General features: G+C 46.8%; 1 protein-coding gene across 4 annotated transcripts in view; it reads left to right on the forward strand.

Annotated features, from left to right (window-relative positions):
* Abcc1 (ATP binding cassette subfamily C member 1) overlaps nt 1-17,129 on the forward strand; it is a 147,337-nt gene that overhangs the window by 119,346 nt on the left and 10,862 nt on the right. For all 4 annotated transcript variants that reach the window (XM_038327556.1, XM_038327553.1, XM_038327555.1 and 1 more), the window contains 6 exons: nt 1,307-1,474; nt 3,731-3,914; nt 7,682-7,757; nt 9,638-9,743; nt 10,424-10,634; nt 11,638-11,948. In XM_038327556.1, the coding sequence (XP_038183484.1) occupies nt 1,307-1,474; nt 3,731-3,914; nt 7,682-7,757; nt 9,638-9,743; nt 10,424-10,634; nt 11,638-11,948 (1,056 nt within the window). The remainder of the gene's footprint in view (nt 1-1,306; nt 1,475-3,730; nt 3,915-7,681; nt 7,758-9,637; nt 9,744-10,423; nt 10,635-11,637; nt 11,949-17,129) is intronic.

Below are 17,129 nucleotides of genomic sequence, written 5' to 3' on the forward strand. Positions count from 1 at the left end.
TTCAGATAGTAGGTTTCCATATCTCAAAACAAACTGAATGAAGTTTCCAAAAATACAATGCCAGGTGCAAATGCCTGATTCATGAGGTACCACGGTTTTCTGGGTTCCTTCTAAACCAAGTTTTACCTTGACTTTGTATCCATGGGAAACTCTCAGACAAGATTCACATAGGACAGCAAAAGGTGTCTGTAACATATAGATGGATTAGAACTGTGTGCCTACTCCGGAGCCAGACCAGATATGGACCGGACCCTCTGGTGCCAGGCCGGCAGTAATTTCTGCTGCAGTGGCAAAGTCTGGAGGGAGTCAAGAATTGACTGTATCTGTCTTCAGTTCAGTAAGCCGTGGCCAGAGGGCATTGGAAGGGACCTTTGTAGCTGGACCCATCATGCCAGCATGCAGTAAGCTGAGGTAGGAGAATCGTGAGTTTGAGGCCAGCTTAGCAATACCCCATCTGAAAATAATACGAAAAATGGCTAGCAGTGTGGCTTAGTGGTAGAGCACTTGTCTAGTATGTGCAAAGGCCCTGAGCTTCATCCCTAGCACTGCAAAGAAAAGATAGTTGTGTTGGGACCAGCCTCAGCACAGGAAGACAGTGTGTCTGGGCAGGCCCAGGGCTAGCCTCTGCACAGGAAGGGAGTGTCCATCTCTACAGGTTTGGGCAGTTTATTCAGTAGGTGTCACATGGCCATGGTGGCGGTCACCTGTTGTGGGCTGCTGCTGCTCAGTGCTGAAACTTGCCTCCATACTACTGGCTGGGTCTCAGCACTCTGGCTGCAGCCAGCTTCACTGTGTGGCTGCAGTAGGAATAGCAGCTCAGAGTGAAGCTCACCAACAGCAACAGCAGTGATGTCAGCTGCAGTGCAATAATATAAAGGTGTACAGAAAGTAGTATCTTTGCCACACCCACTGTGTCTTCTACAGATGCTTCTGTAGGCTGGTGGGGCTGGAGCTGTCTTCAGCTGCCGCTACCTCCTCTTTCTTGTGGCACTGGAGACCAGACCCAGACCATTGTGCAGCCGGGCACTTGGTCTGAGCTGCATCCTTAGCGCTCTTTTTATGTTTCACTTGAGATGTTGTCTAGGTTGGTCTTAAACTTGCCATCCTGCTTCAGCGTCTGAGTAGCTGGGCTGATAGACCTGTGCCAGCAGACACAACTGTCTGCTTCTCTTCTCTGAGCACTTGTTGGGGGTCAGGCACCCCACTCAGCAGCTCTTCTGTCCCCACTCTTGTTTTGTATGGTTCTGGGGTCCCTCAGGATTGTTCAGGGATCCCAAGATGTCCACCCTCCTCACTGTCTTCCTAGGGTGTGAACCTGTCAGGGGGCCAGAAGCAGCGTGTGAGCCTGGCCCGAGCTGTGTACTGTAACTCCGACATCTACCTCTTCGACGACCCCCTCTCGGCTGTGGATGCGCATGTTGGGAAGCACATCTTTGAGAAGGTGGTTGGTCCCATGGGCCTACTGAAGAACAAGGTACTCTCCCAGGGCCAGGACTTCAGTTAATTAGCAGTGCGGCTCTGGACAAGTCCTCGATTCTTGGGCTTGCCTTCATGCGTGTGTGTGTGTGTGTGTGTGTGTGTGTGTGCTCGCGTATGCACAATATGTATGTGTTTTAGTTAGGGTTTCTGTTGCTGTGACCAAACACCATGGCTAAAGAGCAAGTTGGGGAGGAAAAGGTTGATTTGGCTTATAGTCAGCATCGTTATTCATCACTGAAGGAAGCCAGGACAGGAACTCAAACAGGGCAGGATCCCTGAAGCAGGAGCCAGAGAGGCCATGTTTTACTTAGCCTGTTTGATTCTCTCTTTCTCTCTCTCTCTCTCTCTCTCTCTCTCTCTCTCTCTCTCTCTCTCTCTCTCTCTCTCTCTCTCTAAATTTTTCAAGATAGGGTTTCTCTGTGTAACAGCTCTTATTGTCCTGGAACTTGCTTTGTAGACCTGACTGGTCTTGAACTTACAGAGATCTGGCTGCCTCTACCTCCCTAGTGCTGGGATTAAAGGCATGCACCAGCATTGCTTGGCCAACCTGCTTTCTTACAGAACCTGGTGCCAGCCCCGGGATGGCACCACTCACCATGGCCTGGGCCCTCCCCGATTGAGAAAAAGCTGGATCTCATGGAGGCATTTCCTCCCCTTCCTTTCTGATGACTCTGGCTTGTGTCAAGTTGACACACAAACCAGTATGTACTGGCGCGCATGCATGCATGTATGTATGCAGGTAGAGACCAGAAGTCAACCATGGGTGTCCTTACTCATGCCCCTTGTTCTTTAAGACAAGGTCTCTTTCTAAGACAAGGTCTCTTCCTGAACCTAGAGCTCACCGATTAAACTATGCTGCCCCAAAAGATCCTTCTGTTTCTGCTTGTCTGGTAACAGAACTACAGGGGTCTGCCACCATGTCTGCCTTTTTCACATGGATTCTGGGGATCAAATTCAGGTCCTTGTGTGGCAAGCACTTTATGAACTAAACCATCTGCCAGCTCCCCACAGCAGGTATCTTTCCAGGTCTTTATAGGATGAGTTATTGGCCTCACTTGAATTCATTGCTTCATTGGTTAAAGGACTTTTCTTCCTTATGAGACCATATAGACCTTCAGTAAGGCTGGCATTCCTTCCCCGTGGCAAGCAGGGCTGAGGCTGAGGGTGGAGCTTGGAGCAGGAAGGTGACTCAGCCAGCCTTAGCCAGAGAGGATACAGAGGCTGTAATCCTGGGTTTTGTTTTGTTTTGTTTTGTTTTTAAGAATGATGGAGGAACATACTGGTTCTTCCTAATTATAAAGTAGCAATATGTGTAGGAAGGAATGCTGAGGTTTGAGGAAAAAGAGCAAAACCAAAGCAGATATTTCTACTCTTTCCCTTAGAGATGGTATGCTGTGCATATCAACTTCTAAAGAAAGGCAATTGCCACCTGGCTCTTGAAGAAAAGACTGTCATCTGTTGCCAGTCTGTACACATTTTGCTTAGCATGCCAGCACAGGCAGAACTGTGCATCATAGACTGGTCTCATAGTGGGTTTGAGTGGAAGGATAGTGAAAGTTACTGTGCAAAACACAAACATCAGAGTCAGGTGTGGTGGAGTGCACCTGTTAGCCCAGCACTGGGGAGGCTGAGGTCAGAGGATTGGAATATCCTGGCCTGCATAGACAAGGGCTGGAGTTGTAGCCCACTGGTAGAGTGACTGCTTCAAGTGCACAGGGCTTGAATTTAGTTCTTAGCACTGCAAACACAGTGGGACTGTCAAATATGCAGATTTGTGTGGTGACCTCCCTTCATCTACACTCTTGGGTGGTGTTTGTCTTCCTCTTAGAGTTTTCTATTCAAATGGTTCTTCCCAACTCTCTGAATTACCCTTCTCTGCACACTGCCCCCTCCAGCACTGGTTCTAGCCTATGGTTCATTTTGTCTCCATCTCTGGAGTCCAAGAAAGGCTCTGCTGGCTTTGTCCCCTGCTGCTTCTGCCTGACACAGGGTACGCCCTCCTGGGGGGGCAGGGAGGGAGAAAGGGGAAGGGAGAGAGAGAGAGAGAGAGAGAGAGAGAGAGAGAGAGAGAGAGAGAGAGAGAGAGAGAGAGAGAGAGATTGAGATTGTGATTGTGTATATGTGTGGTGAGTGTTCCCCCAAAGCCTTTGGACCTGAGCAATGCCACCGGGTCCCAAGATCCAAGCTGCCTCTAGTCTCTACAGGGCTGTGGACAGTTTCCTTCATGGTCAGGTCTCTGCTTTGCTCATAGACACGGATCCTGGTCACACATGGCATCAGCTCCCTGCCCCAAGTGGATGTCATCATTGTTATGAGTGGCGGCAAGATATCAGAGATGGGTTCCTACCAGGAGCTGCTAGACCGGGATGGGGCCTTCGCCGAGTTCCTGCGCACCTATGCCAGTGCTGAGCAGGACCTAGCCTCAGAGGATGACAGTAAGGATGGCAGGGGGACTTTCAGAAACTGACTCTGATCATCATAGCTGCTTATGGGAGGGTTTATCTGTGCCCTAGGGGTGCAATTCATGAGTGTATTGGGTGACAAGCACATTGGGCTTTGGGAGAGCAACAAATGGATAGATCTGCTTAACCTTGCAGGTAGCTTGACACCCAGGTACACAGGGTTGGGCTTTGGCTTTGTGAACTCAAGATTTATCTCTGTCCTTCCTGTAAAGTACTTTCTCCTCTGGACTTTAGGCTCCTCAATGGCTAAAATGGGGACAATAATAATTATAGTTTTCTCTATTCCCAGGGGCCTGAGTACCAGTGACAGCCATGATGTAGCCCAGAAAAGCATGAGGCTCATAGGTGAACACTCATAGTGGCCATGTTCCTCAGAGCTTTGTGCCCCAGGGCCCCTCCGTAAGACCCTTGTAGCTGTGTCTCTATCCCTGCCACCTCCAAAGAGCAATGCAGGGCCAGCCTGGCATGTGCTGGTGATTAGTGTGGTCTTGGGTATATGGGACATCTTGGGTGCTTAATAACTATAGCTGTATTGTTTCCCCTGACACATGGCACCACAGGCCTGACTGTTATAGCACCCTGCCTGTTGTCCTGGGCCTGTGCTGTTGGCACAAGGTTTATGTGTCTGTTGAATCTGCCCCTGGAGACTTGGTTGCTGGGGGACTTAGGAAGCAGGTGCCAGACTCCAGCAGCCTCAGTGACCAGCACATTGGGGACCATCTGCAGCCTTCTCAGGTAGCCTCTTATTCTATTAATCACACAGGCTCTCAGAGGACCCTCTGGTTAGGTGCATTTGGGGAGCAGTGGCTGCAGTTGACAAGGATGATGCCAGCTAATGCCTGCTTTACAGCCCACAGGGACACCCCTATGAACTGGACACCCTGCTTTGGTTACAGCTATTGTAAAATGTCTGAAACTTGTTTGACAATCCCCCATCTAGCCAGATCCTCTCTGGGACATGCATGCTATCCTATTCATCCCCAGATAGATCTTCAGAACATGGCCCTCAGATGGAGCTATAGGGCCACTCCCATTGCACAGTTTCCCAGGGGTAAAACTCTCATCAGAGCCAATTAATGGGGAACCTGCAGGTGGTTGCCTGCAGTCCTAAGGGCTGGCCTGAGACCTTGGTGTCACTAAGAAAAATGTTTTTGCTGTCCATTTACCTGTCCATTTGAGCATTTATGGAGCACCCACTGTATGTGAAGTGCTTATGATTTCTCAGGTCCTGTCTTAGTTAGGGTTTCTATTGCTATGATGAAACATCATGTCCAAAAAGCACTTCAGCATTGCTGTTCATCACTGAAGGAAGTCAGGACAGGAACCCAGACAGAGCAGGCTCTCAGAGACAGGAGCTGATGCAGAGGCCGTGGAGGGGAGCTGCTTACTACCTTGCTTTCCCTGGCTTGCGCAGTCCACCTTCTTAAAGTACCGAGAACCAGCAGCCCAGGGATGGTACCACCCACTGGGCCCTCCCCGCTCTCTCACTAATTGAGAAAATGGGTCTCACTGAGGCATTCTCTCGACTGAGGCTCGCTCCTCTGATGGCTCCAACTTGTGTGAGGTTGACTCACAACACCACCCAGGGCAGGCCCATACTACACTCCTTCTCCTGAAAGCAATTCCGGTGTCAGAGCTTTGAGTCTGGAAGTTGGCTGTAGAGTGTGGGGCTCTGCTGTGCTCAGGTCCCTCTCTTCACATTCACATCCTTCACCCACAGGGTTCCTCTTGCAAAGTGCTGGGGCTCCAGGCATGAACCGCCGTGCATGATTCACAGTCAGCTCTTTGTAAAGGAAGCAGTAAAATAGAGGTTGGGCCACCTGACTGTAGGGTGGCTCACCTTAGGATAATTTCCTGTCTCAGACATTGTCATAGTCTGAGGCTGGGAGTGAGGGCTTCACATGGAACTTAGCGGGGAGGGGTGACCATACACAGTTCAGGTTTGGGGACAAGATAACATGAAAATCCCTCTCCTAGTGGACCTTAAAATGTAGAGGTAGAAGACAGATTTATGCAGTCAGGATTCAGCATAAGCTCTGGGAGCCTCTCTGAGGAGCTGATAGATACGGGGAGGAGCCAACCCTGAGACTATCTAGGCATATGCAGAGGCCTCAGGACCAGGGTGCTGTGGACAGATCAGGTTAGGCAAGGGAATCAGGGTAGGAGATAGGAAGTGAGACAGTGAGCTGCTCACACTTCAAGGAGAGCCTTGAAGGAGTAGTTTTGAATTTTAGTCTAAATTTAGTGGGGAACTCTATTACTCATTTTTGTTTTAAGTGTATGTGTATATGTGAACTTGAGTGTAAATATGAGTACTGTGTGCAGAAGGAGACCAGCAGAGGGAGTCAGATCCTCTGGAACTGGAGATATAGACAGTCGTGAGCCACCGTGTGGGTGCTGAGAATCAAACCCAGTCAGTCAGTGCTCTTAACCACTGAGCCACCTTTCCTGGCCAAGCAGGGAAACACTCGAATCCTTGAATGTCAGAGAAGAGAAATCTGGTCTAAGAACACAAAGTGTCAACAGTAGGGCCACTCACATCTGGTCTCTCACGTGGGAGGAGTAAAGCCCTCAACATTAGGGTGTCATGGAGGTTGAGACAGGGTCTCGCTATGTAGTCCTGGATGGCTTGGAACTCTCTGTGTAGATTAGGTAGGTCTTGAACTCAAAAAAGACCCATTTTCTTGGTTCTGGGATTAACGACATGTTCTACCATGCACGCTATATCAAAGTAGTTTTTAATAAATGTGATAGAAAGATGCCAAGTGTGGTAATGCACACCTGTAATCTCAGCACTTGGGAGGCTCAGGCAGGTGGATCACTGGGAGTTTGAGACAGAAAATCAAAAACTTTTATTGGGCTATAATTCAAATACCAACCATATGTCCACTGGTTTGTGTCAACTGGTATTTGTTGATGTACTGTAGCCACCATGATTAACTTCAGGACATTCTTGTCACTCCAAAGGAAAGGAAACCCCAGATCCATTCACAAGCACACATGCACACTACCAGATTTTTCTTTTTTCTTTTCTTTCTTTCTTTCTTTCCTTCTTTCTTTCTTTCTTTCTTTCTTTCTTTCTTTCTTTCTTTCTTTTCTTTTCTTTTCTTTCTTTCTTTTCTGCCTGAGTCCCTCGATAGCTGCTCCTGTATTCCCATCTCTGTGGACTAGTCCTTCTGAACTATCCATGTCTGCAGTACATGGTATTTTCTGGCCTCTTTGAGTTTCGTATTCTCAAGGCTTGTCTGCACTGCAACCACACCTCCTTCCATGACTGCATAATTCTTCATTGTACTACAGTGTATTATAGACTTATAGTTTACTCATTCATGAGTCTGGGGACAGGTTGCTTCTGCTTGTTGGCTGTTAATTATCGTTCTGCTCTCTAGTGGTCAGAAAGAAAAGCTATAGTACTAATCCCAGTAGCTGGGTGTGAATTTCATGTTAAACGACTCCCCCTACTGGGTGCTTAGAGTCCAACACACTTAGCCCTGTCTCCCCTCCTTACCTTGGTTCCAGCATCTCCCCAAGACTTCCTTTTACCCATTTACCCTGGGTAAATGGTAAGTGGCTTCTGGTGAGCTGTGGATGGAGCTTGGATCAATGTGGTTCTGTCTTCTCAAGCTCCCTGGCAGCCAAAGTCACTGTTGTCTACTCTGGAAGTGACTGGGTTCCTGGTCTTTTGTTTGGCCATACCCAGCTCTTGATGCTACATTCTCCCCTCTTCCTGTCGTTGCCAGGTGTCAGTGGTTCAGGGAAGGAGTCAAAGCCAGTGGAGAATGGGATGCTGGTGCCAGTGGGGAAACACCCTCCGAGGTAAGCACGGGGAGGGTGTCTGACCCTGCATTGCTCCTGGCCCTGTATCTCTGCCTGTGGGAACTCAGAAGACACAGGTAGCACCTCCACTCCATCCACCACAGTCTCAGGGATTTGGAAGACGTGCACATCCTGCCTGATCCCCATTCTTCAAGAACTTTCTCAGGAAGGAGCCAACACTGACCTATAATTCACACAGGCCTGCCTTTCATTTGTTTGTTCCTACTTCTGAAACTGATCTATGTCTTTCCTTGGGTACCTGGAATGGGGCTGGCATGTTAGGCTTTGTGAGCCAGTATATGATCACGGTCAGTCACACTGGTCTGGGAGCTGGGCACATTGTTGGCCTGCAGTCTACTGGCTTCCAATTCACTGCTGGCCTGCTCCCATCTCACAGCAAACAGATGGAGACTCACCAGCTGGGCAGCTCTAGAGATGCCCAGCTCAGATTTGAACCAGTGCTCTCTACTCTTTGGGGTCCCGCCACCCAACTCACAAATAAATACAGAGGATTATTCTTTCTTATGAATGTTCAGCCTTATCTTGGCTTGTTTCTAGCCAGCTTTTCTCAAATTATCTCATCTACCTTTTGTGTCTAGGCTTTTACCTTTCTCTATTTCTGTATATCTTTTATTTCTCTCTTATTCCGTGTCTAGTTGGGTGTCTGGATGACTGCCCCCCTGGCATCCTCCTCTCCTCCTTTTAATGCTCTCTGATCTTCCCAGATTTCTTATATTTATTCTCTCTGCCTGTTAGCTCTGCCTATTCTTTCTCCTGCACAACTATTGGCTGTTTAGCTCTTTGTTATAGCAGTCAGGTGTTTTAGACAGGCAAAGAAACATAGCTTCACAGAGTTAAACAAATGTTCCACTGTAGATGGAGCGGCGTGGCTGCGTCCCGCCACCCGGCTAGCTTTTCACCCGAAATAATTACACGGAAACTGTATTCATTTAAACACTGCCTGGCCCATTAGTTCTAGCCTCTTATTGACTAATTCTCACATCTTACTTTAACTCATATTTAATAATCTGTGTAGCATCATGAGGGGTGGCTTATCAGGAGAGATCTTAACCTGCGTCTATCTTGGAGAGGAGAAGCATGGCGACTGCCTGAAGCGTCTGCCTTCTCTCTCCCAGAATTCTGTTCTGTCTACTCCGCCTACCTAATTTTCTGCTCTATTAAAGGGGCCAAGGCAGTTTCTTTATTAACCAATAAAAATAACACATAGACACTTCTCCATCATTCCACAGCATAAAAAATGTAGCACATCTTCAATTAATATTCCACAACAGCAGGGTCTTGTGAGTCCCAAGCTGGCCTTGGACTGAACAGATAACTAAGGATAAACTTGAATGCCTGATCCTCATGTTTCTCCTCTTTGATGCTGGGATTACAGGTGTGTGCTTAGTTTATGCTGTGCTTTAGATGGAACCCATAGCTTTATTTTACCAACTGAGCTACACCTCCACTCCCAGATCATTTCTTTTGGTTTTTCGAGACAGGGTTTCTCTGTAGCTTTGGAGCCTGTCCTGGCACTAGCTCTTGTAGACCAGGCTGGCCTCGACCTCACAGAGATCCGCCTGCCTCTGCCTCCCGAGTGCTGGGATTAAAGGCGTGCACCACCACCGCCCAGCCCAGATCATTTCTTTACACAAAAGATTGTTCCCTCACACCTTCTGCCCATTGCTCTTCATACGTACCTCAGTAGTCCCTGTTCCTGACATATACATCTCTCTCCATGGAAAAGCATTCTTATGGGGAGTACCACAGGGGCCCAAGTGTATATGTGTGTTCATGTGTGTGCTGGCACTCCCCAAGGCTCTTCTTTGGCATCCTACCCTCCTTGACAACAGGCATCTCAGTGGCTCTTCTTCCCACAGTGGGGATGCTGGTCAGCAGCACAGCAGCACAGCCGAACTGCAGAAGGCTGGAGTCAAGGAGGAGACATGGAAGCTGATGGAAGCGGACAAGGCACAGACAGGACAGGTGAGTGAGGCACAGTGCAGAGTGCTTTGCTTGCCATATGGGAATGCGTGTATGTATCGCATGGCAAGTCTGTCAGGGCTCTATGTTTAGTTTCTATGCCAAAACCAGAGAGGTCAAGTGACTTTTGCTGGAGTTTGGATCTGAGCTGCTGACTCCATGTTGGTACTCTAGTCTCTGCCTGTACTCATTACTGCTTGGCCATGATCAGCCTAGAGTATTGAATGGGACCTCCCAGGATACAGATAGCCTGACTGCAATCACTTCTCCATCTTCTCATCACTTCCCCAAATGTGTTGAGCTCCCTCATATATCAGGACCTTACACCTGTGGGTCACCCCCTCCCCTTCCTGGTTTCCGTTCATAGCTGATAAACTCTTTAACATCACTTCCTCAGGGAGAACCTCCCCTGGTACCTATCCACCTGGTCCCTTGAATGGCATTCTGTGCCTCTTATGACTCTTCTCTATTTATGTGTTTCTATGGGTGATGATGGAACATTAGCCTGTCTGAGTGCTTTCTGGAAGCTCTTGTGGGAGGCAGAAAGTCTGGCTTTGCTACTCCTGCCTGACATTATTAACAGGGCATCAGGGTATCAAGGGTCTAGACCCAGGAGGGTGGGCTGGGTTGTAAAGAGTCACACAGGAGCTGCTAACCTCATGCTGGCACTTTGTGGGTCCTAGGTGCAGCTGTCAGTGTACTGGGACTACATGAAGGCCATTGGCCTCTTCATTTCCTTCTTGAGTATCTTCCTCTTCCTATGCAACCATGTGTCTGCACTGGCCTCCAATTATTGGCTGAGCCTCTGGACAGATGACCACCCTACTATCAATGGGACTCAGGAGCACAGGACGTACCGACTGAGTGTCTATGGGGCTTTGGGCCTCTTACAAGGTATGGCTGTGGTTACTTCATGTGTCCTTTCCTAACTGAGACCCCAAGTCCTCATGGAATTTACAACCACTAACTGAGCCAGACATACATGGACAGAATCTGCCACATGGTGGACTCTGAATGCTTGCTGAATTCATGCCCACCCGCTACCCGTCCCAGTCAGCTCAAGGAGCTGATTGCTGGCTGAGTTGGCATCAGATGAAGCAGCCTAGCTCTGGAGTTCACTCTGAAGTTGTCCCAGGCAGTGTGTGATCTAGATGCTCATAAAACTGCTTTGTGCACACATGTCCTTTCCATGTTCCTGATGCACTCAATGTGGGCAGTTAAGTGAGTCTTTTTTGTGTGAGAGCTTTCCTGCGTCCAGACATGCTGTCAGGAAGTCACTTAGTACTGGTTGTGGTTTTGAGTGTCACTGTCCCTATTATACAGGTGAGGTGACTCACATGAGAGCCCCCCAGCTGAACAGGGTTGGCAGCACCAACTTCAGTTTGCCTTCCCCTGTTCTTGGTGAACAAGCCTCAGATAGAAGTCCCCAAAAGAAATCTGTGGCCCAGGGGGTATTTGGAGGAGTCACAGATGTCTCCTGATCTCTCTGAGGTAGTTTTGGAACAAGCCATCAGATGATCAGGTGTGGATGCCTTGAGTTTCTCCATGTATAACCTACTTCTGCCTGCCACAGAGCCAGAGACTGCAGCAGCCTTCATGTTATATTTTAGAGAGAGCAAAGAACAGAGAAGATGTTTCCTTGGGTTCACACAGCATCAGTATCTGCTACAAGAGCTGTGCTGTCTGGCACAGTAGCCTCCAGTCATGGGAGGTGATTTGAATTTTAGTTCATTGAAGTTAAAGGAAAGTTTATTTCTTCAGAAACTCAGCCACAGTGTGTAGTACACAGTGACGGCTGGTGACTGAGGGCAGCCATCACTGACTTGCTGAGAGACCTAGGGCAGGCCAGCAGACCACACTTCTGTGTCTTACACTCACATCTCTGTTGCCATCCTAGGTGTCTCAGTATTTGGCTACTCCATGGCTGTGTCCATTGGGGGCATCTTTGCTTCCCGTCATCTACACCTGGACCTGCTACGTAATGTCCTGCGCTCGCCCATGAGCTTCTTTGAGCGCACACCCAGTGGGAACCTAGTAAACCGCTTCTCCAAGGAGCTGGACACAGTGGACTCCATGATCCCGCAGGTCATCAAGATGTTCATGGGTTCACTCTTTAGCGTCATTGGAGCTGTCATTATCATCCTGCTGGCCACACCCATCGCCGCTGTCATCATCCCACCCTTGGGCCTTGTCTACTTCTTTGTGCAGGTGAACCACAGTTGCTCCCTTGTGTGCCATATCCCTGGAGGGGTGTTGGGAATATGAACACAGCACTCCGCTCTGTTGTGAATAATTAAGAGGGCTGCTTTGTTTGCAGGAGACAAATGCACATTCTTAGCCATTTAACTCTTTGGAGCTCTATATTAGGGGAAAGCTCACAGCTGTTAACAGACTGAAGAACAGAATTCTATAGTGGAGTCATGAAAAATAGCAGCCTCATCAGGGTGAATGCTGATGCATATAGCAATTAGGAGACAGCTCATTTCGAGCCTGGTGTGGTCCAATGGGTCAGGCAGCACCTCAGGCTGTTATTGCTGCTGCTAACACCCCTCTTTTTGTTTAGTTCTGCTTTGCTGTCTTCACGGAAGTCTTCAGTCTTTAAGTTGGTCTCGTGGTCCAAAATGCTCATCAAAATTTCAGCTTTCATGTCTATCATATTTATAGTTCAGACACAGATTATTAATAGAACAGAAGAGAGAACATATGGCCGTTGGATCAGAAGTACTCGTTTAAATCATCTGGTCCTCAAGCTCAGTTGTGTGACTGCTATTTGCAAGGAAGGACTGGGCAAATTGTGGTTTTCAGCAACCAGTTTCCTCGGGAGAGGGGCAGCTGTTCTTGTTCATGCCTTGTCCCCTTTGTAGAAATCACCTTTTCTTTGCACATGTGTACTTACTTGGGCAGTTTCTGCCTAGATTACAGTTTAAGGTAACAGGTGAGAGGATAGAGAGACTCAAAGAGGAAGCATCTTTCTCAGGTGGCAGAACCAAGAGTGGGACCCCAGGTCTGTGTGGCTTTGAGGCATGTGACTAGTCATTCATTCGTAAGGTTGGCTGTTGAGATTGTTGGGGGGATAATGGCAATGTAAACTAATACTTGGTGGCACCTGCTGGTCATCCCGGCACTCAGGGAACTCAGACAGGAGTGTGTAATGTTATAATCAGGGACTCTTCTTCTGTTTTCCAGCTGCCCAGGCCTGAATAATCACACAAAACTATATTAATTACAACATTGGCTGAAGGCTTAGGTGTATTTCCACCTAGCTCTTATATCTTAAATTAATACGTTTCTATTAATCTGTATATTGTCATGAGGCTGTGGCTTACTGGAAAGGTTCTGGTGTCTTTCTTCAGCAGCTACATGGTGTCTGCCTGTCTCTGCCTTCTTTCTCCCTGCATTCAGTTTAGTTTTTCCACCAAGCTCTGTTCTGCTCTGCCATAGGCCAAAGCAGCCTCATTTATTATTATTATTATTATTATTATTATTATTATTATTATTTATTAATTAGAAATACCAATCCAAATTCCCACTCCCTCCCCTCCTCCCACTCCTCTCCTATTCCCTCTACAGGCCCTTCCACCCCACTCCCCTCCAGTCTTAAGAGAGGTCCATGCACCCCTCCCTGTGGAAAGTCCAAGGGCCTCCCTACTATATGTAGGTTGAGCAAGGCTTACATCCAAAGAGAATAGGATCCCCAAAGGCCAGTACATGCCATAGAGACAAATCCCAGTGTCACTATCAGTGGCCCCTCAGTCAGCCCCTTCAGAGTTGACTCCCAGTCTAGTTGGAGTTGGTGAGCTACCATTAGCTAAGGTAAACTGTCCCAGTGGATGAACCCGTCATGGTCTTGAATTCCTTGCTCATACTCTCACTCCTTCCATTTTTCAACTGGATTTTGTGAGCTCAGTCCAGTGCTCTGATGTGGGTCATTGCCTCTGTTCCCATCTGTTGCTGGACGAAGGTTCTATGGTGATATTTAAGATAATCATCAGTCTGACTACAAGGTAAGGCCAGTTTAGACACCCTCTCCTCTATTCCTTAGGGTCTTAGCTGGGGTCATCCCTGCAGGGTCTTGGGTAAGTAAGGTAGCAAGAGCCAGGTTTCTTATTACCTCCCTAATAGCTCCTTCAATCAAGATATCTCTTTCCTTGCTCTTTTATCTGTCCTTCCTCCATCTTGACTATCCCATTCCCTCAAGTTCTCCTCCACCTCCCCCTTTCCCCTTCCTTCTACCCCCTGCTCCCCTGCTCCCAAATTTTTGTATGATTCTAATTTCCAGGTGGGTCTATATATGTTTTTATTTGGGTTCACCTTATTACTTAGCTTCTCTAGAATCCTGAACTATAGGCTTGTTGCCCTTTGTTTATGCCTAGTACCTACCCACTTATGAGTGAGTATATACCATATTCGTTTTTTTGGGTCTGGGTTACCTCACTCAGGATAGTGTTTTCTAATTCCATCCATTTACAATCAAAATTCAAGATGTTTTTTTTTTCCACTAAGTAGTACTCTAATGTGTAGGTGTGCCACACTTTCTTTATCCATTATTCAGTTGAAGAGCATCTAGGTTGTTTCCAGGTTCTGGGTATTACAAATAATGCTGCTATGAACATAGTTGAACAAATGCTTTTGTAGTATGACTGACCATCTTTTGGGTATATTCCCAAGAGTGGTATTGCTGGATTCTGAGGTAGGTTGATTCCCAGTTTTCTGAGAAACCGCCACACTGATTGCCAAAGTGGTTGCATGAGTTTGCATTCCCACCAGCAATGGATGAGAGTTTCCCTTATTCCACATCCTCTCCAGCATAAGCTATCATTAGTGTTTTTTATCTTAGCCATTCTGTCAGGAGTGAGTTGGTATCTCAGAGTTGTTTTGATTTGCATTTCCCTGATAGCCAAGGAAGTTAACATGTCCTTAAGTATCTTTTGGCCATTTGAACTTCTTCTGTTGAGAATTCTCTGTTTAGTTCAGTACACTACTTTTTAATTGGGTTATTTAGAATTTTAATGTCTTAATTTCTTGAGTTCTTTATATATTTTGGAGATCAGTCCTTTGTCTGATGTGGGGTTGGGGAAGAAGATTTTTTTTCCCCATTCAGTAGGCTGCCTTTTTGTCTTATTGACTGTGTCCTTTGCTCTACAGAATCTTCCCAGTTTCAGGAGGTCCCATTTATTCATTGTTGCTCTTATTGTCTGTGCCACTGGGGATATATTTAAGAAGTGGTCTCCTGTGCTCATGCATTGAAGAATACTTCCCACTTTCTCCTCTATCAAGTTCAGTGTGGTCCGATTTATATTGAGGTCTTTAATCCATTTGGACTTGAGTATTGTGCATGGCGACAGATATGGATCTATTTTCATTCTTTTACAGGTTGACATTCAGTTATGCCAGCACCATTTGTTGAAGATGCTTTCTTTTTTCCATTGTATAATTTTTGCTTCTTTGTTAAAAATCAGGTGTTCGTAGATATGTGGATTAATATCTGGCTTCAATTCGATTCCATTAGTCAACATCTCTATTTTTATGCTAATACCAAGCCGTTTTCATTACTATAGCTTTGTAATAGAGCTTAATGTCAAGGATGGTGAGGCCTCCGGAAGTTCCTTTACTGTACAGGATTGTTTTGGCTAACCTGGGTTTATTGTTTTTCCATATGAAGTTGATTATTGTTCTTTCAAGGTCTGTGAAGAGTTGTGTTGGGATTTTGATTGGGATTGCATTGAATCTATAGATTGCTTTTGGTAAGATTGCCATTTTTACTATGTTGATCCTTCCTATCCAAGAGCTTGGGAGATCTTTCCATTTTCTGGTTTCTTCTTCAGTTTCTTTCTTCAAAGACTTAAAGTTCTTGTCAAATAGGTCTTTCACATCCTTTGTTACCCCAAGTTATTTTATGCTATCGTGAAAGGTGAAGTGTCTCTGATTTCCCTCTCATTTTCTTTTCTTTTTTTTAAATGAATAGTATATTTATTTATTTATTTATTTATTTTTTTGCTCAGAATTGTTTTTTTTTCTTTTTTTTCTTCTCTTTTCTTTTTTTTTTATTAAAGATTTCCATCTCCTCCCCCTTCCCTCCCCTCCCTTCCACCCATACTCCCACTCCACCCCTCTCCAAGACAAAGAGCCATCAGGGTTCCCTTCACTATGTTAAGTCCAAGGTCCTCCCAGCTCCCCCTAAGTCCAGGAAGGTGAGCAACCAAACTGACAAGGCTCACAGTGAGCCCGTCCATGCTGTAGAGTTCATGTTCATTGCCGTTGACCTTGGTTTCTCAGTCCTCCTCCACCGTCAGCCACATTCAGAGAGTCCGGTTTGGTCCCCTGTTCCATCAGTTCCATTCCAACTGGACTTGGTGGTCTCCCGTTAGCTCTGTCCCACCGTCTCAATGGGTAAACACACTCCTCACAGTCCTGACTTCCTTGTTCATGATCTCCCTCCTTTTGCTCCTCATCAGGACCTTGGGAGCTCAGTCCGGTGCTTCTATGTGGGGCTCTGTCATTTTCTCCATCCAATGCCAGGTGAAGGTTCTATGATGATATGCAAGATATTCATGAGTATGGCAATAGGATCTGGACATTTCTGGCATCCTCTCCTCAGCTGCCCAAGGACCTAGCTGGGGGTATCTTCCTGGATACCTGGGAACCCCTCTAGAGTCAAGTCTCTGCCAACCCTAGAATGGCTCCCTTAACTAAGATATATAATTCCTTGTTCCCATATCCACCCTTCCTATATCCCAACCATCCTATTCCCCCAAGCTCTTCCCATCCTCCACTTCACACTTTTCTCTCCCCATCCCCCCCCATCCCACCCCACCCCCATGTTCCCATTTTTTGTCCGGCAATCTTGTCTACTTCCAGTATCCCGGAGGATAACTATATGTTTTTCTTTGGGTTCACCTTCTTATATAGCTTCTCTAGGATTTTTTACGAATTATAGGCTCGATGTCCTTTATTTATGGCTAGAAACCAATTATGAGTGAGTACATCCCATGTTCATCTTTTTGGGCCTGGGTTACCTCACTCAGTAACTTATATCAGCTTGCTGTTTATTGGCATTGTTTACTTGACTGCACTTACCAAAATGTGGTAAATGTGCTCATGCTGCCCGGAAAGCTTCCTGCAGGCTCCAGTTCAAAACAGGTGCAGTGTAACACTGGAAACTAGAAATGATATGACCTCAGAACCCCTTGAGGGGTACGTACAGTGCTTACCTCACAAGCATGGGTACATGAGTTTGATCCCTAGAAAAGCCAAACCTGATGACCAAGCAGTACCCATATGTGGAAGGTATTTTGCCATAGTACCATAGAAATGACACCCCACAGCTACTGTCATTTCTATGGTACTATGGCAAAATACCTGACCTAAACAACTTAAGGGAGGAGATTT

This window comes from Arvicola amphibius, chromosome 4 (genome assembly GCF_903992535.2).
Source record: "Arvicola amphibius chromosome 4, mArvAmp1.2, whole genome shotgun sequence".
Taxonomy (NCBI): domain Eukaryota; kingdom Metazoa; phylum Chordata; class Mammalia; order Rodentia; family Cricetidae; genus Arvicola; species Arvicola amphibius.